This window comes from Dermacentor albipictus, unplaced genomic scaffold (assembly GCF_038994185.2).
Source record: "Dermacentor albipictus isolate Rhodes 1998 colony unplaced genomic scaffold, USDA_Dalb.pri_finalv2 scaffold_26, whole genome shotgun sequence".
Lineage (NCBI taxonomy): Eukaryota > Metazoa > Arthropoda > Arachnida > Ixodida > Ixodidae > Dermacentor > Dermacentor albipictus.
In genome coordinates, this window is record NW_027225580.1 from 1246715 (window position 1) to 1273695 (window position 26981).

General features: G+C 46.2%; 1 protein-coding gene across 1 annotated transcript in view; it reads left to right on the plus strand.

Moving 5' to 3' along the window:
• LOC139052513 (tachykinin-like peptides receptor 86C) overlaps positions 1-26981 on the plus strand; it is a 331385-nt gene that overhangs the window by 190476 nt on the left and 113928 nt on the right. Inside the window, exon 4 of the mRNA XM_070529630.1 lies at positions 22371-22567. Coding sequence (XP_070385731.1) covers positions 22371-22567 — 197 coding nt within the window. The remainder of the gene's footprint in view (positions 1-22370; positions 22568-26981) is intronic.

The window sequence follows — 26981 nt, forward strand, 5'->3', positions numbered from 1 at the left end:
CTGCACTTGACGCGCAATACATTACTGATTTGAGCCGTGGACTGTAGAATAATTACTGGTGGCTGTCTCAGAAACTAATGGTTGTGTATACAGCGCGCTCAGATAAATTCAAGTATTTAAGGAAGCTGTAGAAACTTATTTAGATCCAGCCTTGACAGAGGAATAGCAGAAAAATGCGAAACTTAAACAAGACGAGGTGGTAGACAGACGGCTGTCTGCGCGAAGGTAAGCCCACGTACGCACCATGGAGCACAGGAGCGCTAGTTTTTACGCACCCATGCATCCGGTGGAGTACGCGCGACTAAGGCGGTGCATGTAAACGGAAAGTACACTGACGAAAAGCGGAAACTTGAACGCCCGCTCAAAAAATTTTCAGAGTATCGTTTACAGAGCGTCAAGAACAAATGGTTTTACGCGCCGAACAGGCCTCTCTTCGTTGAAACGTTCCCCTGGCGAAAAAAGAAGGGAGGGGGGCAGCACACTCCAAAAATATGAGCTGAGCCCATACTACTCGCTTCTGTCGTGCTCTATCGGCAAGTCGCTGAGGCCTTCTAAGCCCTGCACTTTGTCTGCGTTTTACGGGCGCAAACAAGCTGCCTCAGCGAGGAATGTATTCAGCTGAAGTATGAGCTGCCTCTTATACATAAACACTAGAAAGCGTGCAGTTTCAACGCATATGCGAATCAACAAGACCTGCCTGCTCATCTGCGTTAGGTGTCCATGCAATGGCGTGCCCATGCATAATCTGCTCGTATGCAACTTACGACTGGAGTGTCAAGGAACAGGAGTTCCGAATCGATACATCTTCTGTTCTGAGCGTGGCTGTATACATGTCCTGTTGCTTGCTAGGAAGCTCGCCAATCTAAGCTGATTTTAGTGCTCACCGGAATCTGTATCGTGTGTACGTGTGTGTAAGCTTGTATGTTTCTTTTTTTCTTTTTCTCTCTCTTTCTCCCCTATCGCATACGTTGCCCCTCCCCTTGTACAGGTTAGGCAACCGGAGATAATCTCTGGTTAACCTCCCTGTCATTCCTTTGCTTTCCCTCTCTCTCTCTCTTTAGTGCTAACGGGTGCACGTTTTACGCACTCAGCACTGCTACGCATAGGTATAAGTTGTCATCAGCAAAAGGGTAAAGAGAACTAAGAAGCCCAATCCTGAACAGCGAAACCAACTATGGCTAAAATCGTGGTAATTGTTCCTGCCGTAATGTGGACAGGAAACTATCTTCATCAATGGCTCATACCTCCAATTGCAATGGCTTATACCCCCGTAAGGCAGAAGCTACAGGAGGAGGAGGAGAAATGTTTAAAAAAAAAAGAAAGGACAAGCAAGTGTCTTTCGACTTGTGCGGGAGGTGCCCTTGGTCCAGGGCTCCTGCGGCTCTTGCTGTCTCCCGGGCCCGCCGCGCCAGTTGCTGCATGGTTACGAGGGTCCGAACTAGTCAGCACGGCCTCCCACTGCTCGGGTGTCGGTTTGGTATTTGGGGGGCAACCTTCACGTTGGGGCGCGCCCATGTGGTGTGATATAGGGAGGCGTAATCATTACAAAGGAGACATTTGTATGAATATTGTCTAGGGTGTATTGCGTGTAGTCTGCTTTAATTGGGGTATGTATTGGTTTGTAGTTAGGTTTGTAGGTATTGGTGTCAGTTCAGTATGTGGTGTTGTAGTATAGCGTTGTATTGTAAAGGTAGGGGCTCCATGAATGCGGCCGTATCCCGCTTTTGTGGCGCCTGGGAGGCATGAGCTCGGGCTACAGCGTGCGCACGCTGATTTCCACGGACGGACTCGTGTCCTGGAGTCCACACTATTTCAACGTCCGGGAATTGGGTGGCTTGATAGAGGAGTGGGTGGGCGATTGAAGATATTCTGCCTCTTGCGTAGCTATGGCAAGCTGTCTGGGAGTCAGTAATAATTGTGACGTACTCGTTGGTTAGACTGGAGGTGATGGCCAAGGCGATGGCTGTCTCCTTCGCTACGAGGGCGCTGGCAGTGCGGACCGTCATCGAGACCACCTCTTGTAGGGTATAGTCGACAACGCTGGCCGTCATGGCTGCTTTTTGGGGGTAATGCGCGGCATCTGTGTATAGTGTGGTGGGGAGACTGCCATATTTTGTCTGTAGAGTTTTTGCCCGAGCTTGGCGGCGATCGGCATGATGTTCCGGATGCATGCTTCTGGGGATAGGGGCTACCTTGATGTGCTCCCAGAAGTTGGGGGCCAGATGGATTGCTTGTTTGTGGCGTCTGCCGTGTGTGGGGTAGCCTAGGCGCGCTAGGACTGTTCTTCCTGATGGTGTGAGGGCTAGTCGTTCTCGTTGGCTTGTGAGGTGGGTGTTTATAATTTTTCTGATAGTATTATGGACTCCTAGGACTTCACGCTTGAGTGTCACTGTTCCCGGGGGCAGGCCGAGCGCTTGCTTGTAGGCTTTCCGAAGAAGTACGTCTAATTGATCTATCTCCTTGGGAGTGAGGGGCAAGTAGGGTGCAGCGTAGGCAATGCGGCTTATTATCAGGGCCTGGACGAGTTGTATTATGTCTTCTTTCAGTCCGTATTGTTGGGTGGTGATACGGTGAACCATTCGCATGATTTGGAAGGTGGTCTGCTTGAGACGTTGGATGGTGTATGCACCTCCGCCGTCCTGTTGTATGTGGAGTCCGAAAATGCGGACGCGGTTTACTGTGAGTATTTCTTTGTCGTCGAGGATGAGTGAAGCACTCAGCAAAATGAATCGAACAGTGCATACACTAGGAATCACGCGCAACACAAAACAGCATACGTTTCAATAAAGAACAAGCTCAGAACAAGCATTCAAACCTCGTAATTGCTGATAAGGTGCTCCTGCGTATACATGCAATGCGAAGCTTGTAGCGCTCCCCGCATACGCTTCCCGGTAAAGATTACTGCCGCGCAAGCTGCCTCGATGACGGCAGCTTTACTGCAGCAGACGAAACAGCAAGTGACGTAACTACAATTTCCTACGTGAAGTAAGAACTCGTCTAGCAGCTAACTTGTGTAGTGACAATGCTATGGGAAGGCCGCGTAAATATATTGCGGGTCCCTGAAGTGCGGCCTGCATACGATGCGCGGCGAATATGTCTTCTCCTTAGTCCACTCATTGTTGGAGCACTAAGTAGTGGGGCAAGCCACGTCGAAGGCCATCAAAACGTCTTAAGCTAATAGTTAGGTAGAGTACATGTGCATGTCGCCACGTGAATATTCTCAACCTGCGTCGCAATAGCTGGTCATTCTAGTTGCCGTTTACAGTTTCGGTGTCCAAGCACCTTCACAGCGTGGACTGGAGGCCATTTTTGAGGTGTTAACAACAGCCACATAAATTAAACAACGAACGATCTCAATGTAAGCATAGTCTAAATAGGTTGTCCTCTTCAGCGAAATTAATGCAGAAATAGTAAGGAAGGCGTAAACGAAAGTGCACAAAAACACAACTTGCCGCCGGCGGGAGCCGAAACCACATGTAGCGTATTACGCGCGCGTTGCTCTACCAATGGAACTACATAGGCGGTCCTGCCCTCGTACCAACGAAATCGTTGCGAAGCCTTGCCGCCTACTATAGTAGTGCTTCCTGGTCTAAGATCTTGAACGATTCTACGCGCACCCGGCGTGTTTGTTTAGGGGCTATGGTGTTGGGCCGCTAAGCACGACCTCCTGCGATCTCTCCTTCGCTTAATTGGCCTTTCTCAATGTGAAGGCCCGTCCACGTTACTGGCACGGAAACTCGCCGCACGCCGTTTGCCGTTCGCGGGCCCCCGTGCGACGGCGGCGCTGCTCGCGAACGGCGAGATTTCCTTGCCGTAGAGAGGACGGGCCCGGGAGCCATTTGTGCGGCAGCCGTACGGCGAAGCGGCCAATCAGCCACCGAGGAGGGGTCACTCTGGCACCGACTGCAGCCTCACCGCCTCCCGGCCACGGTGGTGGCATTTCGATGGTGGCGACATGTGAAAACACCCGTGTACTTAGATTTAGTTTCACGTTAAAGAACCCAGGGTGGTCAGATTTTTCCGTAGTTCCCCACTACGGCGTGCCTCATAATCAGATCTTGGTTTTGGTGCATAAAACCCCATAATTCTTTTAAATTCTAAGCGTGTAATGACTAGCATTGAAAAGATTGTGCCTCCTTTCCTGACCTCTTTCTTCATCACTTAGTAAAGCAGTGAACGGGGATAGTTGGCGCACCTTCATCATTGCATTGCGCTTAGTGTTGCACTCACGGAAATAAACTAATATACTTAATCGTTTCTTTTGTTTGTCGGTTTTATTGTGGCGATATAGGGAAGCTGTGGAGTCTGTCACAATATGAAACTGGCTTTCCCCTAGGTATAATAAAAGAAAGAGGAGGGTTGTACATTGCCACAATGTTCAACACTTGCCTGACTACTTTTCGTCGAACCTTATGTGACATCGTTGTGTGACATCTTATGACATCTGATGTGACATCTTATGACATCTTATGTGACATTATGTGACATCGTTGTAGGTATTTTTTCATATATCCATGTATGCTTGTCTATGCAATGTCTCAAAGACTGCTCTTGTGTCTACTGAATCCTTCTGAAGTACCCTTTCGTAATTCACGAAACCCATATAGAGAGGATGGTTGTAATCCGCCGATTGCTCAATTCCCTATATTGACTAATATAACAGGATTATAATAAACAACATGATGACGCATATCTTTTGCCTCAGTAGTTGTGAATACTCTCTGCTTCATCAAACTCCTTAAACACTGATTATGCTGTCATCATCATCAACCTATTTTATGTCCACTGCAGGATGAACGCCTCTCCCTGCGACCTCCAATTACCCCTGTCCGGCGACAACCGATTCCAACTAGCACCTTCGAATTTCTTAATTTCTTCACCCAACCTTGTCTGCTGCCGTCCTCTACTGCGCTTCCCTTATCTTGGCACCAATTCTGCAACCCCAATGGTCAACCGGTTATCTAACCTACGCATTACATGACCTGCCCAGCTCCATTTCTTTCTTTTAATGTCAATTAGTATATCGGCTATCCCTGTTGGCTCGATGATCCACACCGCTCTCTTCCAGTCTCTTGACATTATGCCTAACATTCTTTCTTCCATCGCTCTTTGCGCCGTCCTTAACTTGTTTTGGAGCTTCTTTGTCAGTCTCCAAATTTATGCCCCATATGTCAGCACCAGCAGAATGCATTGCTTGTACACCTTTCTATTTATTGATAATGGTAAGCTTTGAGTCAGGATGTGAGGATGTCTGCCTATTGCGCCCTAACCCATTTTTATCCATTTGTTCATTTCCTTATTATGATCAGGGTCCCCAGTGAGTAATTGACCAAGGTAAACGTACTCCTTTACAGACTCTAGAGGCTGACTGGCAATCCTGAACTTTTGTTACCTTGCCCGGCTATTGAACTTAAGTTTGTCTTGTTCATATAATCTTCAACCACACTCTTATACTGTCTCTTTTCAGGTCCTCTCTTTTCAGTGTTGCTGAACGGTACAATCTCATTTGAAATCTAAGGTTGCTGAGGTATTCGCCATTGGTCCTTGCACCTAAGCCTTCCGAGTTTAATAGCTGGAATATTTCTTCCAAGCATGCGGTGAATAGCATGAAGCGATTGTGTCTCCTTATCTGACCCGTTTCTTAATGGGTGTCTCCCTACTTTTCTTGTATTGAGTTAAGCTAGCTGTGGAATTTCTGTAGATTCTTTCCAAGATATTTACTTAGGCGTCCTGTACACCTTGCTTACCTGATGCCTCTATGACTGCTGGTATCTCGACTGAATGAAATGTATTTTCGTAATCTATGAAAGCCATATAGAAAGGCTGATTGTACTCTGCGAATTTCTCGATTACCTGATTGATGACATCGATTAGATGCATTGTAGAGTATCGCTTCCTAAAGCCAGCCTATACTCTTGGTTGACTGAAGTGTTGTCCTAATTCTATTGGAACTTATCTTGGCCAATATTTTGCTAAATACTGAAAGCACGCTAATGGGCCTATAATTTCTCAATTCTGTAACGTGTCTCTTTTTGTGAATTAGTATGTAACGTTGGCATTCCTCCAGTTCTCTGGGATCTTTGAGGTCAATAAGCAGTTCGCATAGAGAGCGGCTAGTTTTTCAAGCATTATGTCTCCACCATCTTTGAATAAATTGACTAGTAGTCTATTTTTTCCTGCCGCTTATCCCCGTTTCATGACTTGCAATGCCCTTCTAACGTCATCGCTAGTTATAGAAGGAGCCTCTCTAACCTGTTGATTACTACTTTGAATGGAGGTATCCTTTCTGCTTTGGGTACTGTACAGGTCCGTATAGAATTAATTTGCTGCTTTTACTATATCTTAAAAATTGCTCATTATATTACCCTGACTATCTTTCAGTTCATATATCTTGGTTTGTCCGGCGCCTAGTCTCCTTCTCAATGTTGTCAGGCTGGGGCCATGTTTTACTGCTTCGTCAGTCCTTCTGACGTTATAATTTCGAATATCCCTTTTTTCGTTGTTCATTAGTTTTGACAGTTCCATGAATTCTATCTGATCTCTAGAGTTTGACACTCTCATTCTTTGTCGTTTCTTATTACGTCTTTCGTTACTTGGGAGGGCTTACCTACTGGTTGCCTTGGGGTCTTGCCTCCAACTTCTATTGCTGCTTCTGAAGCCAGCCTAGTTACTGTTTCATTCATTGCCTCTATGTCATCTTCATGTCATTGTGCTAAGGCTACAAATTTGTTTGAAAGTGCCAACCTAAATTCTTGTGCTTTTACCCTTACTGCGTGTAGGTTGGCGTGTTTCTTCTTGACCAATTTTACCATTTCTCTCTTCGAATTGAGGTGAATCCAAGCCCTCACTAACCTATGATCACTGCACTTTACGCTACCTAACACTTCTACATCCTGCACTATGCTGGGATCAGCAGAAAATATGAAATATATTTCAGTTCTTGTTTCACCATGAAGGATTTTCCAGGTCCAATTTTTGTTCCAGCGCTTCCGGAAGAAGGTGTTCATTATTCGCAGCTTATTCCTTTATGCGAATTCTACCAACATCTCTGCTCGACTGTTCCTAGAATCCACGCCGTAGTTGCCAATTGCTTGTTCACCAGCCTACTTTTTCCCCACTTTTGCCTTGAAGTCGCCCATGACTACAGTATACTGAGTTTGCACTCTTCGCATCGCTAATCCAACATATTCATAAAACTGTTATATTTGTAGGTTTGTACTGTCTTTAGTCTACACGTCCTGTTTAGCTTTATTACTACTGCTACCCTTCATTAATGCTGTAGAATTCGGTAATTTGCCGGCTTTGTCCTTAGAGAATTAGGAATCCTACTCTGAACTGCTTCTTATCTGGTAGCGCTCTATTGCAGAGGACGCGGCCATTTGTCAGCACTCTCTGCTGCGTTACTGGTCTGACCACCAGGTTACTGGTCTGACCACCTGGTCAGGTTCTCCGCAGCTTCTGGGGACTGAGGGCCATTTTGTAATTGAGTGAGTCATTTGGGAGGAAGCGGCTGAATAATACACCAGGGAGGCCAATTTCTATTCTGGAGAGGGAGTGTCTTGTTGAAGCTTAGTGGGTCTTCCTAATTTGGTTGTACCTGGATTAGCACAGCCCCACTTGGTCTCGGCGTTTTCGGCGGTGTCAGGCGCCACTCCAAGCTGGGAGATTTTGTGTACTGGGAGAGGTGAGTTCGAGTTTCCCATCTTCAAAATAAAAAATAAAGAATGAAAACGTGGGGATTCGAACTTCTGACTGTGGCAACCGAGCATCCAAGTTCGCTCAGTCAGATAACTCTGTGAGCTGTCAGGCTACCTTAGGTAGGAGAATTCAAGCCCCGACGACCCTACGCGCCTGGAAACATGCTTGAATTATCCGCGATGTACGGCACGGCATAGTATTTCTCAATTGTTGTAACATCGTGATTTCGGAGCCTCCTGTACGCACGCGGCCATGAATGCGGCTAGATACACAATATATTTTCTGCAAACTTGAAGAAGACTTAGTAGTGAGAAAAAAATGAAAATGAGAAAAAGAAAGAACTATCAGCACTTACCACGAATTCAGTACTCGCGCATAGAGGGAGGTGCACCAAACAACTCACGTGCTCGTCTGCCTGCCTCAGGCATCGGATAAATTTTTCCGAACGAGAAGGAACTGATACCGAAGCGGCGCCCAAGGCTGAGGCGTCACTTGAGAGGAGGGTGCATTGGCAGATACTTTTGCTCACACCGAAAAGCATCAGAGTGGCGAGACGGGCCGCTAACAATGGTTCTTAGCCACGCGTAAAATAGGCGATTTTGGAAGCGGCCTTGCTTTATGGTTGGAAAGCGTTTACACGACGCCTACTTTAAGCTACAGCGTAAGCGTCTGCGATCAGTTAGGCATTGTTTCTACATTTCGCGCGGGTAAGCTATTGACGTCCTTTTTGCCGCCGCACTTGCAATACTTGCAACTTAGCAGTTATTCTGCGCTGTGACCATCCTCCATATGCACCTAAGGAGCACGGCTGGCATGTATCTTGCACCTAAAAATATGTAATTCTATTCATAAGCGTTCTTGAACGTCTCATCAATACGAGGGACTTTCTGGAAGTAAGTTTGATCATGTTGTTTTTTTTTAAAGAGAAGAAGCTGCACCAGGTGAAACAAAGTATTGCCTTAAAAATCCACGCCAGTTGCTGGTTATACGGCGGAAGGAGCGTCAGCGGAAGGGGAATGACGTATGCGCAGAGCGCCGAAGAAGAGAGAGCACCAGCAGACCGGTGCGCCCTGCGTTATTTGAGCACAAATCACGATGCGAGACAAAAGTGTGGAGACAGCATCGTCGCCAGTAGAATGGCGTGCTGCCATCCGGTATGAATTGGTACCTATTCCTTCTATTGAAAGCCGCGCTCTCGGGACTTCACTTACAAATCGATGCTCAGGTGGAGCAGGCTGTGCGACGATTCCTGGCATCGCAGGGAGCGGCTTCTTCAAACTTTTTGCACGTTTGAAGAAATGTCTCAATATTGGTAGCAGCTATGTGGAAAAATAGTGATATGTCTATTGTTCATGATGGCATGGTCTGTGTTTTTTTGTTTGGGCAATTCAGTTTCTGTGTTAAAATTAATAACTAAGCTTAGTTTCGGAACGTCACTCGTATATATCTCAAGCTCTCCAGAAGGCGACTATTATTTTAGGAGCGAATGAGATTCCTTGCTGAAAAAAAGGAAATCTTGCACACGACACTGTTTATGTCTGCCACAAAGATCTATGACAGACGCACTTAAAGTAATCTACAAAGCACACCCTGCACGCCAAATTACCAGCGTCCCTATTTACTAAATAGTTATTCAAGTGCGGACACTGAATTCGTAGTGCGGTTGAGCCACAGTTGATTGCCTAACAGAAGCAAAATAAGTAATAAATAAAAATAAACTACTAACCTTCGAAACAACGCCTAGGATAAGTGTGTTGCAACCAGGCTTTTAAGGCAATTTCAATTTCTCGTGTTAATATGAACAGGGGTTAATAAAAATGCGAAAGCTTTGCAGCTCTTCTGAAATTCACCGCAGCAGCTGTGAACGTACCGAGGTGATGACACTTCTTCCGTTTCAGACTGCACTGTATTGTGCGTTATCATTTTGGGGCATCGTCCGTGCTTCCTTGTGAAAAAGAGGCACTGCTTGGATAAGATTGAAGCTAAATCTGCATTCATATAACGGTACGTTGGGCGAAATAGTATTCTTCAACGAAACTATAGTTGCGAGTTCAACGCTGGAGTGTACTTACTCTTTCTTCGTCCGTGTAAAAATTTGCGCTGCTTTCTCCTCCAGATATTCTATGCACTTGAAGATAGTTGAACACCACTTGCTTTCCTCGTGTTCTCTGTGCAGTCGTGCTACCCTGTCTTAACAGCTAATGTATCAACAATATCTCGCATACATGTGGGCTTTATTGCGGCGCATTTATTGGCAAGCTGCTACTATGTGCTATGGTAGGTTGCGCGCTTGATTCATGGTGGTAAATGCGAAAGTGCGGTTATTATACAGCCGAACCTAAAATTTTCGTGGACGAGACTGCGCCTCCTAGTATTGTTGTGAATAACAAGAGGAGGCATTTTCTTCTAGGTGCTTTCACTTGTGATAAGATGGCATACATACCAAGAAACGAATAGGGAATTCCGAAACCATGAAAAAGGGAAGTGGCATTCTTCATTGACATGATTATGCTAGGGAACGCTGGCAGCGAGGGATGGCGATGGTTACACTGTGAAATTTCTAAATATATCAACTTTTTTTGTGTGACAATCAGGAATGAAAGATAGCATGCCGTCGATGTTAAAAAAAATATTGGGCAAATTCGGGGACATGCCAAAACCTGCACGAAAAAACACATACGATATCGCAGACAAAAAGTAACGCCATAAAGGAAACGAAGTGATATCAATGCTTCAATAGGGAAAGAAATAACGTACGGTGTCAATTTTACCGGGCAAAACTGTATCAGCCACTAACTATCGTACTAGTGACCTACCCAATAAATAGGCACGGCATACAAAAATTCTAGGCCAAGAAGTTCGCGGCTTCGAGGTCTGTGGATTTGTTGGCCATGGACTGAACAACGGCTTTATGCTCACAGTACTGTGGGAAGTCGCTTTTGTACTACGCCACTCGGTGTCTTGCATGACCGCGCTTGCGGTAGCCGATTAACTATGGGCTGCATCAGAAACGAGGATTTTTGTCAGCGTAGATGCACTCTACAAATTGTTTCATGGAAACGGCACCCAGTTGCAGTGAATACATTTTCTTAAGATATCTGTTTAGTTCTCTAACAAAGAAAAAAACTGTCCTCCTTTGAAGACAATATCGGTAAAGCCGAATTTGAGGATATAAGAAACCATGCATGAACAGTTGGTGGATTTGCCGTGGAACGAATAGGAAAAAATGCGCTTAACAAGAATGGTTGATTAAGTTATGCCTGACTTCCGCACTTGCACCTGCTATTCGGCCGATTATCATCACCATCAACTTATTTTAAATCCACTGCAAGACGAAGGCCTTTCCCTCCGATTTCCAATAACCGCTGTGTTGCGCCAACCGATTCCAACTTTCGGTAGCAATTTTTTTTTAATTTAATCACCCCACCTAGTTTTTTGCGATCTTCGACTGCGTTTCCCTTCTCTTGGCACCCATTTGGCAACCATTCTGCCTAGATGCGCACTGATATACATGTATACTGTATCGCCTTAGCGCAGCGCTCTCAAATGAGAGCTGCAGTATTGCAAATAAATAAATAAATAAATAAAAATAACGGTCCACTGGTTACCGAACCTACGCATTACATGACCTATTCAGTTCCATTTCTTTCTCCTAATGTGGATTAGAATATCGGCTATGCCCATCTGTTTTCTGATCCACACCACTCTCTTACTGTCTCTTAATGTTACGCCTGTCATTTTTCCTTCCACCGCTCTTTGTGTGGACCCGCGGTATTTGCCTAATAGATATGGTGTTGGGCTACTAAGCACGAGGTCGCAGGATCAAATCCCGACCACGGCGGCCGCTTTTCGATGGAGCAAAATGCGAAAACACCCATGTACTTAGATATAGGTGCAGGTTAAATAACCCCAGGTGTTCCAAATGTCCAGAGCCCCCCCCCCCCCCCCCCCCACGGTGTGCCTCATAATCAAGTCGCAGTTCTGGCATGTAAAACCCCATACTTTCTTTTTCTTTAATTGTGAGGTCATTAATTGTTTTCGAGCTCCTTTGTCAGTGTCCAGGTTACTGCCCCATATGGTAGCACCGGTAGAAAGCACTGATGGTACGCTTTTCTTTTAGTAATAATCGTAAGCTTCTAGTAAACATCTGAGCATGACTGCCGCATGAGCTTCAAGCCAATTTTATTCTTCTGTAAATTGCCGTCTCATGATCAGGGTCCCCTGTGAATGTCCTACGCAAACGTGTTCCTTCGCATACTGTAGAGACTGACTGGAGATACAGAACTATTGTTCCCTTGCCAGGCTATTGATCATTATCCTTATTTTCTACATATTAATCTTCAACCTCACTCTTACACTCTCTCTGTCAAGATCCTCAATCATTTGTTGTGACTCGTCCCTAGTGTTCCTAAACAGGGCAATGCCATCTGCAAACCGATGGTTTCTCAGATATTCACCACTGATCCTTACCCCTAAGCTGTCCTATTTGAATAGCTTGAATACTTCTTCTAAGCACGCAGTGAATAGCATTGGAGAGATCGTGTCTCCTTGTCTGTTCCCTTTCTTTATAGGTATCTTCCTAATTTCTTGTGGAGATTTAGGGCAGCGGTGTAATTTTTGTACATATGTTCCAAAATATTTACGCAGGCCCCCACTACCCTTTGATTACTTATATCTCTATAACTGCTAGTATGTCTAGTGAATGAGTTGCCTTTTCGTAATCTATGAAAGCTATGCAGACAGGTTGATTGTATTCTGCAGATTTCTCGATAACCTGATTGACTACATGAATGTGAACCACTTACAGTATCCCTTCCTGAAGCCAGCTTGTTCCCTTGGTTAACTGAAGTCAAATGTCGGCCTTATGTTATTGGAAATTATCTTGGTGAATATATACGAATATTATGCAATACTGTAAGGAAGGTAATTGGCCTTTAATTTATCAATTCTTTAACGTTTCGCTTTCTGTGGATTAGCATGATGTTGGCATATAATATTGGCATGTTCTCTGGGGCCCTTGAAGTCGTGAGACATTTCGTATAAAAGGCCGCAAGCGTTTCAATCTTGACGTCTCCTTCATCTTTGATTCAACCGACTGTTATGCTATCCTCAAATGCCGCCTTTCCTCGTTTCATGTCTTCGAACGTCCTTCTAACTTCATCGCAAGTTATAGAAGTAGCCTCTGTAACCTGTTTATTACTAATTTCAACGGAGGTGTCCTGGCTGCTGTGGATATTGTACAGGTTACTATAGCATTCACTCGCATCGGCAGACTTGCAGTGACTCGACTAGCTACAGAAATAGCACATGGAGTTTCTGTGGACATGAGCAGCTAGTTGAACGCCGAAAATGACACAGAAATCCGTAGGGCCGACACCCACAACCTTCGCAAGGTTGTGGGTTTGGTTCCCACCTGCGGCAAGTTGTATTTTCATCCACATTAATTTCCGGTAATTTATCGTTTCTGAATTTCATTTATTAAGGACAAGTCATTTCCCCTATGTTATCCTTGGTGTCAGTGTTTGTTGGTTTCTTATGATATGACTTTCTGCTTTAGTATTTTGGTTTTATTGCTGTTTCTTCCGTTGTTTTGTGCCTGTGATATTCGGGTACAAACAAATTTTCATTGCTTCTTCGAGAATGTCTTAACGGAAGTTAACTGTATATGGAGGTTGCAGAGGTTGTGTCATTATTTCTATACGCCTTCTTTTCATGGCAAAAGAAAACCAAAGTCAGAAAAAAAGATTAGTGGCATAATAAGCCCTAGCGCGTATTCGGAAGTAGGAAGTATCCTGCGCTAAGGAAAAGCAATTTCAGCGCTAGGAGCTTTTCCAGGCATAGTTTCCGCAGACTCCCCGCTGAGGGCGCGCAGCGACTAGTTTCTGATTGCTTTAAGACGGGACAGCGCAGCGCTGTGCAAAAAACGACCTATGCGCCCCATGGCAGAGGCAGGGCTCTTGCCGCAGCTGCTTGCGCAGTGTTTCCAATAAATGCTTTCCCTGCATTTCACCCCCACCCACCACCACCACCCCAACTATGTTATTTCCACATTAAAAATGCGCAAATACCCAAGTTGAATTTAAAATACTTCGAGCTTTATTTATGGAGTTTTATCAATGCCAGTGGTTAGAAACATTAAAGCCCTTGTGACCTCTCGCGATTCTCAGAACGCCAACCTAAAGTAGACTTTGCCCTCGACAAACTTAAAATGCACCCTTCATCACTAAATACAGAAGAAACAGCAATGCTCGTTCGCGTTATCGTGTCATTCAGTACTGTTGCTCACAGGGCCTATGCTCTAAAATGTTTAGTTTCATAACTACAGTTGCACTTTTTCCTAAAAACGATCTAGACCACAGTCGGAATCAGCTGGCGCGACGACCAATTCTATAATAAGTACGGAGCATGCGGATTCACTACCTGATTTCAAGACTTGAGCAGAATTTGGATTTTTAATTTTTCTGTTGCTAATAGTGACTGTAAGAAACCGCACAAATCCGGCGACTGCTTTGCGAAGTGGAGTAGCCATGGTGCAAATCATTAAGTGGTGTTGTGATCGGCCGTTTAGTCCGCGACACTCTTCGTTAACGGTTCGCACGGTTATGGGAAATGGCCGACGGCCTCGTCGGGATGCTTTTCGACATGAATGAATTATGACCAGCGCGGGAATACCTCGTTCATGATAGGTTCGAGCGACTAGCAATGATACGGTTGTCACCTTTCAGTAGCCCAAACTGGCGTGCCCAAGCCAGAGCCGTGGTCAGTACGACCCGGCCCGCTCAGTATGACCCGCCCAGTATGACCCTCTCAGAGTACAATTGCCGTCGGCGAAAAGGGGCGACCTACGATGACCCGGCCTTCACCTCTCAGTGTACGATCAGCGTCTCCGAAAAGGGTGACCTACCACCGGATTGGTGGGACCTGAAGTCATGGACCCCCTGGCACCGGATTTGGGAAGTGAATAAACAAAAATCACAAACGGCATAAAAGGAGTTACGTACGGCGGGAGTGAGGAGCGACTTCCAGTTTATCATCAACCTTCCTGTATATCTTTGCATTTTTGTACTTATGTAAATGTATACGTGTTTGTCAAGCGTCCTGAATATGGAACCCAGCCTCCCGTTCACTCACTCCTCCACGAGAAAAGCGGATCACAAACCTTCGAACCCCGAGTCACAACATTGGATGACAGCGGTGAGATAGTCTGCGCAACGCTTCGACTTCGGCATGCTGAGTGCACGACCTTTTCGCTTTGAGAGTTGCCAGGCTCAACCTGGTTCTTCTTGGTAGCAAGGGTATAGGAAGCCTTGTTGAAACATACCTTGCTTCAACACTTAATTCCTTGAGAAACTTGTCAGCAAAAGAGAGGTAGCAATGTATTGGAGGACGTTGCGCAGAACAGACCTAAACGAAATATGCGGGGAATTCGGGATTGATGGTGGGAAGCATGTAAAGAAGGCGGAAGTTTTCGATGCGATAGAGGCAAGCGGCAGAGATGAAGAGGAGATCGTGGCGGCTTGGGAGGATATTCAGGAACACAGGGAACGCGAACGCGAAAGGGAACAGTACCAGAGAAAGCGAGAACAGGAAGAACGCGAGTACCAGAAAAAGCGAGAGCAGGATGAACGCGAAGAGTACCAGAGAAAGCGAGAGCGAGAAGAACGCGAAAGGAAAAGTCAGGAGCGAACGCGACAGTTAAGAATACAGATGGAGAAATTCGAAAGGGAACTCCAGTATCTCAGGGCTCTGCAGGCACGGTCTAGGCTGCGCGTATTCGAGGACGTCGAAAACAGAAAGTTTTCTTGATTTTTTTTTAATGTTTGCGCAGAGGTGTAGCTGGACCGTGACTGTTGGTCGGTGGGGTTGTTGGGTGTACTTCCCTGTGACGCGTGCTGCTGCTTGGCTCGCTTTCTGTTGTCAACTTCACCAATTACGATAAGGCCAAGAGTGCTTTACTCGGGTTTTTCGAAATTCCGGTTGAGCTCGAGAGAAAGGATCAAAGTGACCAGTGCAAAATTTGTACTTTGGAAGAGACTGAGGTTGCGCCAGTAGATAAAGAGCATGAAGAGTGCGAGATCGCGAATTCCTCAGAGACAAAGCGTGAACAAAGCGAGGCCGTTGCCGGTCTACAAAGAGTGGCCATTCTGGAGGTTGTACCTTGCGAGGACAAAGCTTCTTCCAGCCGTCATGAGAACGTTAATGAGGCACTGGAGCCGTTCCTCGTATCTGAGCACTTGGGCAACTGCGAAATCGCCTAGGATAGACCCAGATACGCTAGTGGCCAAGCCAAGAGAAGAACCGACGCGGCAGAACAGTGAGGAAATCGCTCAGGGCTCCAGCATCGGTTACTGCGAAATGCAGTCGTACACTAAACCCGACCTAGCAGATATCCCGGAGAGCCCTCCTTGTGGGGACGAGGCTTGTTCCAGCAACCCTATGAGGGTCAGTGTAGGGCTCGATGCCTTCCTCTTGCCCCAGCACTTGAGCGACTATCTGGCATTTCCGAACATAGAGAGCGAAGTACAGGCAGTGGCAATCCGGAAAGGCGTTCCTTGCGGGGAGGAGGCTTCTCACAGTAGCCCTAACAGTGTAAAAGAGGCACTGAAAACCTTCCTCGTACCAACGCACTTGAGCGATGTTCCGGTATCTCCAAACGGAGAGAATGCCATGGTGGCCAAGCAGGGCAGAAACCCGACACTCGAGGGTCTTAGTGACACATTTGGTGACCACCTGGCAGCGAAAAATTCGTCCAGGTGGCGGAGGATCAAAAGAGCAAGGTATTCAGCTCATAGAAAACTCGCGATAGACGCCACATCACTGCGCGTAAGACAGAGGGACAGGCCATCGGGCAGAGCCGAAAAGTGTTCCTTGCGGTGATTCAGGAAATGGAGGCGTCGCGAAAGGCTAACTACAACTGGATAGAGCATGTCTCTGCGATTAAGGGTGCGGCTGAAAAGTTCAAATGGGCTGAGACATGCGCGTTGGAACTGTGCCGGTCGAATGGTCACTGAGGTGGAATGCGCCGTGAGAGCGAGGACGAAGGGAAAATGGGTATTCTTCCCGCGTTTAGCGCCTCATACTCGGGGACGAGACAGCAAGCCCCGAGCACGCGGAGTACCAGGCGACTGCAGAGAAAAAATGTAGGTCCCGCATCCCCTGCGCTCTGCGTGGCCCAAAGGCTGTTAGTCGGCGACCCAATCGAGTGCGCATGAAGAGAGAGTAATTGTAGACTTGAGTGCTTGTATATGTTTTTTTGTTGTTATTTTGTTTTTTTGTAGTTAGTACACGAGGCATTTTTTTTATTAGCTATGCAGAACGTATTATTACTCATTTTAATAGTTCGCGTTAGGAAAGCAATTTTTTTTCAAAGGATGTGCGTGCAGTTAAAGTGCAGCTTTTTTTAGGTTTTAAATAGCACTACGAATTATTCTAGTTTAATGTAACGCGGGCAGCAGAGCCCAGTACGTTTCGCTTTAGAGGCGCTCGTACTGGCACGTGGCACTGATGCCTCTGACCATTTCAATCACTCTGACGAATCCCGTGGTTCAAAAAGTCGCCTTTTTCTTTCGCTTCGGGGACTTCTGAATCACGTGATACGTGGCATTTTTAGTTCGGAAGAGCGGAGTTGGAGACGCGGAACATGTTGCGGGGGAAGGATCCCAGTTCTTCGAATTTCAACCTCGCCGTACCATGACCAAATTGACAGTGGTCTCGGGGCCGTTTCGAAGGAAAGGAACAAAGGCGGCTGAAAACATCCGACTAATGACTTAGGCTTTATCGTGACTTAGGCTTTATGTTCTCTATCGTGCCTCGATAGAGAACATAAAGAGCTATTTGTGTGTGTGGGGGGGGGGGGGGGTTTAACTATTGGTTGTTCATGGATGTACTAAACGATGTCCAATTGTTTATTGTTTTCCTCAGAGCTGCGTGAGTTGCGCCTTCTTTGAGACACGATAAAAAGGAATTTGACCAAAACGTTAGGCACACTACCATTTAAACTTTGTTTAGGGCCTGAAATTAAAATTACCAAATAATTTGTTTAGGTTCATTTGAACAGTGCTTTCTATGGCGACCTTTCTGGCGCTCGCTACTTCTGATCTCAGGATTAATTACGGGATATACCTGACATATCTCGGAGGGAGTTTGGGCGCTCGCCTTGTCGCTGCTCGGGCGCTGTACTGACTTGGTCACTAAAGTGCCAGTTCCGAGCCTACGACCTGAAGCCAACCGTCCCTCCAAAATGACCATTAGACGTAATCCTCCCGGCGAGCCCGGGACTTCGAGCCGGAGTGGAGCCTGCTGAGCCGCCAAGGCCACTTCAAGGGGCACCCATGAGCTGCCCCCTTTCGAGCCCTCTTCCTGGCGGTGGACGAGCTGTTGTGATCGGACGTTCACCTCGCGACACCCTTCGGTCGCGGTTCGCACGATTGTAGGGAATGGGCCGACGGCCTCGTCGGCATGGTTCTCGACACGGATTAATTATGACCAGCGCGGGAATACCTCGTTCATGAAAGGCTTTAGTGATTAGCAATGATACGGCTGTCAGCTGTCAACGGCACAAACTGGTGTGTCCAAGCCAGAGACGCGCTCAGTATTACCCGGCCCACTCAGTATGACCCTCTCAGAGTACAATCGGTGTCGGCGAAAAGGGTGATCTACCGCTGGATAGATGGGATCTGATGTCATCGACCCCCTGGTACCGGACTGGGGAAGTGACTAAACAAAAATCACACGGTATAAAAGGAGTTACGGACGGCGAGAGTGAGGAGCGACTACCAGAATATCAACTGTTCTGTATTTATTTGCATTTCTTGAACCTATGTAAACATATACGTGTTTGTCAAGCGTCCTGAATATCGAACCCAGCCTCCCGTTCACTCACTCTTCCACGAGAAAAGAGGATCCCACGCCTTCGAACCCCGAGTCGCAACAGCGCATGGCGAGAACATAAAACGTCGTTTATTTAGAATGGATTGAAAGGAAAATGGACAGGCAGCTTTTTTTAAATTCCAGCATGAAGCATACAGTATTCTTGAATAATTGTCAGCGTGAAAAATTTACATTGATGCTGCACTTATGGGTAGGCCCAGAACTCTTGTATTACCGCGCGGAGAGAGACTCCTTTGGCTGGAGAGTTCCTACAGGCTGAGGCGTTTCTGGTAGAATTACCAAAACAGCATCCCCGATTTATGATGTAGATATTTACGAAGGAAGCAAACTGCTACCGTGTGTCTATCATGTATTACAATATTTTAAAGACGACACAAGCTATCAACGAGAATTAGAAAAAATCGTGTTCTCTCTGTCGCAGTTGGGATCACGTGGTCATTTATAAACGTCAGTCACAAATCGTTGTTTTCCACTGTATGTTTTTAGTGATCCCGCTGTGTGCGGTGAACAGCTCAATCCCGTAGTATTTTCATGACCTACTTTTCAGAAGGGTGAGGTCTCCGCAGCAGGCCAAGGCGAAACGGCCGAAGAAATTGCAGGGCGTGCTGGTTGCTAATCACCGACGCTACACAATAGCATCGGGATGAAGTCTGCAAATGTAGGGAGGCTGACTAAACTAAAGCATGTTTTGTTGATTGATCACGAATTAAAGTAGATTCCAAGTGGATTGTCAAACGATCGCTTAAGCTTACCAGTACTTTCTTTCTGCGGCAGTTAAAAGGTCGCACCAAAATAACTTGACAAGGATAGCCAAATGTTTTGAAAGGGATACTAAAGCTTTTCAAAGGCGGAAGTGAAATGAGAGAGAGAGCGAGAGAGTGAGAGAGAGAGAGAGAGAGAGAAAAGTGGGGGAAAGACAGGGAGCTAAGCCAGTGTAGCTACCGGCTGGCTATCCTGTGCTGGGAAAAGGAGTAAAGGGATTAAAGGAGAAAGAAAAAAAACACTGAGAAATTTCACACAGTAACACCATGCTACGCCCTACAACGTTCAAAGACGGTCGCACAATCCAGAAGCCCTTAAAAACTTCAGCAAAGCACTTAAGGCCTTGAGTGCCGAAATCCACCTCGATCACTGTCCTAGAACTGACCTGCAGCAGAACTGATAGTTGGGCGAGTTGGTACGAATTCATAATGAATTCGCTTTTTTAAATACTGCTTGAAGCTTCTTAATCTGTGTTTAATCTGTTTATGCTTTACTGACCACTCTTGTTACACATGCTCAGCGCTGATAGCTAGGGTATATATGTTCTGTATCTTTCCGAAAATAAAATAGTTGTGAGTAAGCGCTCGTGTGTCCCCTTTCACTGTGTCCTTGTCATTTGTGCGCGCAAAAATATTTTACTATGGACTGTCCTAGAAATTTTCTGCTTTGAAGTTTTTCGAGGGTGCTCACGACCACTTTTATGGCCCATTGTAACAGGGACAGTCACAGAGGAGGTGCTAGATCGTCTCCTTGCAGCCGCACGTGTCGCAAGTAGGGCTGTCGGCCATTGCAATGCACAAGGAATAAGAGGTCGCGAATGCCACGCCGAGCCACAGGCGGCACAGGAGTGTTGCTTCTGCTCGTGGTAACCCGGGTGGGGTCCCCACGAGCTAGCTAAGTACTTGCTCATTTCGATACACTTGCTTAGCTACAATTGAAAAGTACTAACGGATTCTCGAGATTACGATTAAAAGGTTTACCGAATGGTCGATTGTACTCGGTAATTTGCAGCACGCTAGCTACCACGTTGCCTGCATAAAGAAACCCGATTCTCTGCCTCTGTCTACTCACGCTATCACCGCGGGCCGTGATTTGAAGTTAGATCCCCACATGACATGCTTTTTTACTGTTGCATGTTCGATAGTTAAATCAAGTTCATTAGAACGATCTTGCCATTTCAAAGCACAGTTGAAGCAATCCCTAAATAGGAGTGAAGTTCTCGAGTATTGTGCAAAACAAGGTACAAGGCATTCGTCATTTTCACTCCTCCTTAGACATCAGCCACAGAGGTATTGCGTGTGTACTTATTTTAGGATAAAATTTTGCGTCAGCAAGAAGTGCGTTCTGTGAAAAAGCGTTTATCACAAAGTCGAAAATAACGTTGCAGTGTTCAGTCACTCTGAAGCAGAGCGCCAAGAACGATCTTTGTGAGGTGTCTACGTGCCTAGGTGTCTAAGTACGGCAGCTCAGCACGCGACCCACCTCTCTTAAGTATAAGAGGAGAAGGAAACAGAGGGGCTCCATTTTTTTTTGCTAATGACAACCATATAAACCAAAAAGAATTGAAGCCAAGAAAACCATATGGGTAATTAGACCGTTGGTTGCATCGGTTCAGTGCTCCCAACCGAAGACGTTAACATAATTTTCTGGGTCGGTCCCCGCCGGCGACAGGCTATATTTTCCTCCACTCTTATTCTTTCCCCCCTTCCCTTCATATGTTTCTACATTTCAATTACAACCACAGCTTATTACCCGTATGCTTCCCTAGGCTTCGTCTCATGTTGGCTTTAGATGGTTTTTTGAGTCAGTGTTTCTCAAAACGTTACATTAGGTGCCCTGTTTTAGTGATAGCAAACCTTTCATGACGCTCCCCCTTCTCCGCCTTTATAAGCCTTCTGAAAATTTGCTTCTTTCGAAGGACGCAGATACAATGACGTTTTGATTTATTCAAAAGGCATTAACCTGAGCAGGGAGTTACCAAAAATGCTTGATAATATGTTTTATCATTGAATGGTTTAATCGTGTATTTTAATGACAAGGATGTGTTTGCTTTCTTGATGCAACCACATCTGGTGAACCCCATTTTTGCAGTTGCGGTAGGAAAAAAATGGCTGTGGCTTAGGTAAGGTTAAGCCCAGGATGCGAAGCATACTAGCCTTTATTTTAGTTGTTGAACCACTGTTTAGCCTGGTAACTGCTGTTGCTTGGCTATATTTGGTTCGGCTAGACGAAGAAACAACTCATGCGTTACTCTGCTTCGCCTTCAAGAGTGGAACGCGACAGCGTTCCCGTCGACCCGCCAAGGGGTGTAAGACAATGGGCTACGGCGCAGCGACTGCGCGCCCCGCATTGGACGCGGTGAGCGTCGAGCAATGCAGCGTTCGGCGCGGCAACGAAATGTGCGCCTGAGCAAGCGACGCACGCCTGAGCGTTAGAAAAGGCTCGTTTCTAAGGCAACACCGCATTCACTAGACGCGCTTTTGTACTGCTTTGAAGCATAGTACTCGTGGCTCAGTGGTAGCGTCTCCGTCTCACACTCCGGAGACCCTGGTTCGATTCCCACCCAGCCCATCTTGCAAGAGTTGAGCCAAAGGCACCTCTCCTCTGTCGTGACGTCACGGTGTCACGTGGTATTCAAGGCGACACCGCCGCGCCTGAGGAGCTGGGTTGAGCTCTCGTAATATGCTTCGCATAAAAACTAGCTGCGGTTGGAAGGCTGTTTTCAGTGGAGGTTTCTTTCTGGCGACTGAAGCTTTAAGTCACCGTTTGTTAGTAGACTATGGGCACCAATAGTGGAAATTTATCTCTGGTCTGGGAAGCAGTATGTATATATTGTTGGAGCCTCCATAACCCCCCCCCCCCCCCAACAGAAAAAGGCGAATGCCCCTTGTAGGGGTGATGACCATCAGTTTGAGAATCATAGTCGGTCGTATTTGCTGCACATGTTTGTATTAGACTCGCAGCGAATTAAGTCACCGTGATCTACATATTCACTTTCTTTTGTCTCTCCAATGATGCAGGTGGTGCGTATGCTGTTCACCGTGGTATTCCTGTTCACCGTTTGCTGGCTTCCGTACCACGTCTACTTCCTGTACGTGTTCCACAACCCCACCGTAGTGCACTCGGATGACATCCAACACGTGTATCTGGCTATGTACTGGCTTGCGATGTCGCACGCCATGTACAACCCCATTGTCTACTACTTCATGAACCACAGGTGCGAAATCACATGAACTACTATGCGCACTGTATGCTCCATGAGTGTCACTAAAGCATCAACAGTCGCCGCTGACATTCTGAAAGCTCGGAGTATAGGACAGCTGTTTTAAAACACACGATCAGCTGTTAATTAGCTAGAAGAATACGTGCATTCGGGGGGCCTCGATATTCTTGCCAGTTACAATCACATTAATACAACAGCCGTTCAAGGCAATGAAATCGAAGGGGAATTCACTTTCTATATTTAATTAAGGTGTATAAATGATAAATGCAATATAAATTAAGTTCAACGAAAAGACAATTTGCTGTAGGTGGGAGCCGAAACCACATCTTGCGCATTACGATTCCGGTGATTTACTTATTAAGTTAAACTTATTTTAGTTACTCTTCCCAAAATAAAAAAAAACGCATGCAAGTTAACAAAATAGCACTTTCACCGGAAGAGCGAAGCACCGAGAGTGACAGCGAGGTTTCGCGCTTTTGTTATCGAGGTTATAGAAATCGTTTGATTTGATCGGCAGTTTTTCTACATGTTGGTAAAGAATTCCATTGGGATTCTTTTACTAGCAACAAGATGTATCTCAAATGGCGACTGAATTTTAGATTTAGCAATTTCTGGCAGATTTCTACGTCTGAAAATATAAATCATCGACTGAAGGTATCGTCAAACAAGCTTCACTAGCTGTCTTGTCTCTTACATTCTAGACACCGTGTGTGCAAGTGCCCTTATTCATTACTGTACAATATTGTGCGAGACTCTAGGTTTCAGAACGGCATTGTACAGGAACTCCACAAAGCAGGTCGAGGCTCGAGCACCCAGTTAAGTGAACACTAAACTACGTTACTTGCGCAGAAAAGCTTAACTGACGCAAATATCAAGTATGAAGAGGCTTGTTCATGCTTCCCGACCTGACAACTATTGCATCGCGAGCCTAAATTATCCACTAAAAACAAACCAGGGTCCTGCCGAAAAGAGTAAAAACAACTGGTCCTTTTAAAATAGGAACTTACCTGTTTTCACATTTGCGAAACGGCTGCTTTTCTAAAAGGCATAGGCATCAGTATGGCTAGTGTTTACTACAGAAAATCACAATAATTGTTTGGCGTGATGTGACTCACAAAAGTTGGCAATAAAAAGGTGCATATTTAGGATCTTTCAAAATTTTTTCAACCCTCATTTCCAATACTAATATAGCAAATTATTGCTTTCACTTGTGTTGATTGAGGTGTTCCTTTAAAGTTTCGCATAAGAATTCTCAAAAATAGTGAGCTCAATTGTTACTCATATCCATCAATTCGAAGCACGAATGATCAGTCTATAAATATGTGTATCGCAGTATACGTCGCGGTTATTACGTCTTGGAATGAAATGTTCAAACATATAAGCAGCCACAATAACCACATTTCAAGTGGTAACGAAAGAGTTAATGTTGTGGTAGCAGAGCTCGGATGATTTCGAACTATAAACGTGGTTGTGACGTGTTGGCGTTTTGAAGCACGCTAAGCAACTGCTGCTGGCCCGGAGGAATAGGCCCCCGACAGGCTGTCACGTGTCTCACAGCGCTAGCGGGATGAGGAGTGCCACCAGTGTCCACTTCGATAGAAGATGACAAGGGTAGCAAGAAAGAAATCAGGAAAATGTGCGCGAGGATGGAGGTGGTTGCCTAAAGACAAAAAACCTACAGGAGCGGGAATTAGAAACAGAATGATGCATTTGTCTCCTGCAGCAAAAATCGGGAGACAACTCGGCACATCCGGATAACATGCTAAGCTATTCACTCAGGGAGACCCGTAGGTAACTTCTACCTTCCACAGGCGCAGAAACTTATACCGGATAGATGCATTCAACAGTCCGTATAAGACAAGCTGTTTATAATATAGGTGGAAAATAAAAAAGGAAGATATTGATAGGACGCGATTCATAACTGCTCAGCTTACAAGTTAGATATAGATATCTTAGGGATTCAACACCCTCTGCTGCGTTTCAGGTCTGACCGCCGCCTTGGTCAGGTGATCCGACGCTGCTGGGGACGGAGAACCATGGGTTAATTGTAGGAGTGATGAAGGAAATATGGGCGAATAATGCAACCAGGGAGGCTAGTTCCTGTTCTGGTGAAGGAGTACCTTTTGTTGAAGGTTATAGGGACTTCCTAATTTGGTTGCACATGCATTAGCACAGCCCCACTGGCTCTCACCATTTCTGGTGTCAGGCGCCACTCCAAGCCTGCAGATGTAGTGTACCGGACAAGGACTCCAACTTACGACTTTCAGATTAGAAGCGCGACCTTCGACCTCTGCTTCACGTCCTCGCCTCAGTCACATAGCTAGAAATGGAACACATCTAATGGGACACTTAAAAAGAAAGCCCTCATTTTTACACTTTACTATTTTCGGGAAAGGTCCACATTTTTATACCGTCCATATGTAGAAGATCCATCCAAGAAATAGGCTAGAAACACAAATGCCTGGCGCGAAAAGGTTGAGGTACGGAGCTTGCTCATAAGACACCGTCTTTAAGAAAATGAATAAACAACTTTCTTGGAAAGACGCGACACGGCCGCTCGTTGAGCAGTTTAAATTAAGCATATATTCAGGTTTCAGGAGGGCGCCGTGAACGTTGTCGAGCGGATCTCTTTCAAGATGTCCCCCATGTTTCTGGTTGGCTTAAAGAAATACTTTAATAAGAGCGGAGAAGATAAAGAACAAAACGCTATAGATGAAGAATTCCCAGCAACGGTGGGCATCAGGATTAACGTGTACCACAAGATTAGCGAACATTGCTAAACTGCGTGAACAAACGGACCACAGAGACAGCATGGGACAAGGATGGCCGCAGACTTCCAACTAATGTTTATTCTACCAAGACCACATATAAGTACGCCCCCGACATAAACCACTGCGCGTGCGCGAAAAACGAAAAAATAAAAGAGAAGAAAAACCTTGTTTATGCAACACGCGACCTACCTTTGCTCGTCAATAAACCTCCTCTCACTGTTGTGTAAATAAACTGAGGTGTCACTGACACAGTGTTGTCGCTTTGTTCTAATGTGGTACGCCTCGAGTAGCTCTCTGGCTCGGCTATCTCGGCAGCGGCTCAAAATCTTTATTTCCTTCATGATCGACTTGCACGTGCACGCCAAGCTGTGGACTGGCAGGTGCCCATTCGTTATATTTCTAATTGACAATTCATGCTCACGCAAGCACACATTCACGCACCTTCCTGTTTGGCCTTTGTAAACTTTGCCGCATCATAGAGGTATCTGATAAACTACTCCAACACTGCAATTCACGTGAAAAATGCAGTGCTTTTTTCCGCACCCTTGGAAGCTATCTTTACTTCTTCCTATGCGTGAGCATAGCCCAGCGAGCTTCCCAGGAGCCGAGAACGCTATCTCAACTCCATACCGCTTCACAACCTTTTTTTAAGTTATGGGAAGTCTTGTGAACATAAGGCACAGCTCTACGTTTCTTATTTTTGCGCTCCCTTGCGTCTTCAGTAATACTGCCTTCCGTCTTTATCTTCTTAAGCACTGCCTCCACTACTGCTGAAATGACTGAGCGGAGGAGGAGCAGGAGGAGGAAAGAACTTTATTGGGTCCTTGGGTCCTGTGGAACCCCTTCCCACCTACTCTTGGTTTAGTGGTCGGCGGGGGTCGCGGGCCGCACCCACGTTGGGACGGGAAGCCCGTGAGCCTCCGCCCTTTCGTTAGCCCTCTGGACGGCCCGGAGCTGGGTCTGGTGGTCGTCGCTTCGCAGGGCGTCCACCCAGTCTTCTTCTTTACTGAACACGGTGCCGCTTAACGCGGAGCATTAGAGAGTTTTAGCAGAGCGTTTACCGTCCGCTCCGCTCAGACCGGCCCATCACAACGATTGGCACGCAGCCGCTCAGCAAAACGCTACAGGAAACACTGACGTGCGTGCGCACAGCACACATAGCGGCAGCGGAACGTGGGACGCTGACCACGTTCCGCTAGAAACCTGATTTAGCGGTGCGTCAGGGGGCGTGTAGTTGCTTTCGTAATCGTTTTACCGCCAAGCTGAGAGCACGTCAGGGGCGTTTCTGGGAGACGCGCTTGTTAGATAAGCGAAATCAATGCATTCTATGCAGCCACCGGGGCGCGTGAAACGTGTGTGGAGCGGACCGCAAGCAAACGCTCTGCTAAAACTGTCTATTGCCAAAGCATGTGCGATAGCGAGCAGTATGATTCGCCGCAATCCGGACATTGCTGCTCTACGTCCGGTGAATAAAGGCTCATTCTGCCTCTCGAGGGCAACGACCTTGTTTGCAGCATTCTGAATATGGATGACTGTGGTCTAGTAAATTTAGCCAAGATGGATGCGCCCATATACACGGGAGAACCACATGTAAACAACGGCTTTATCACACGATTTTCACTCTTTGAAATGCTCGT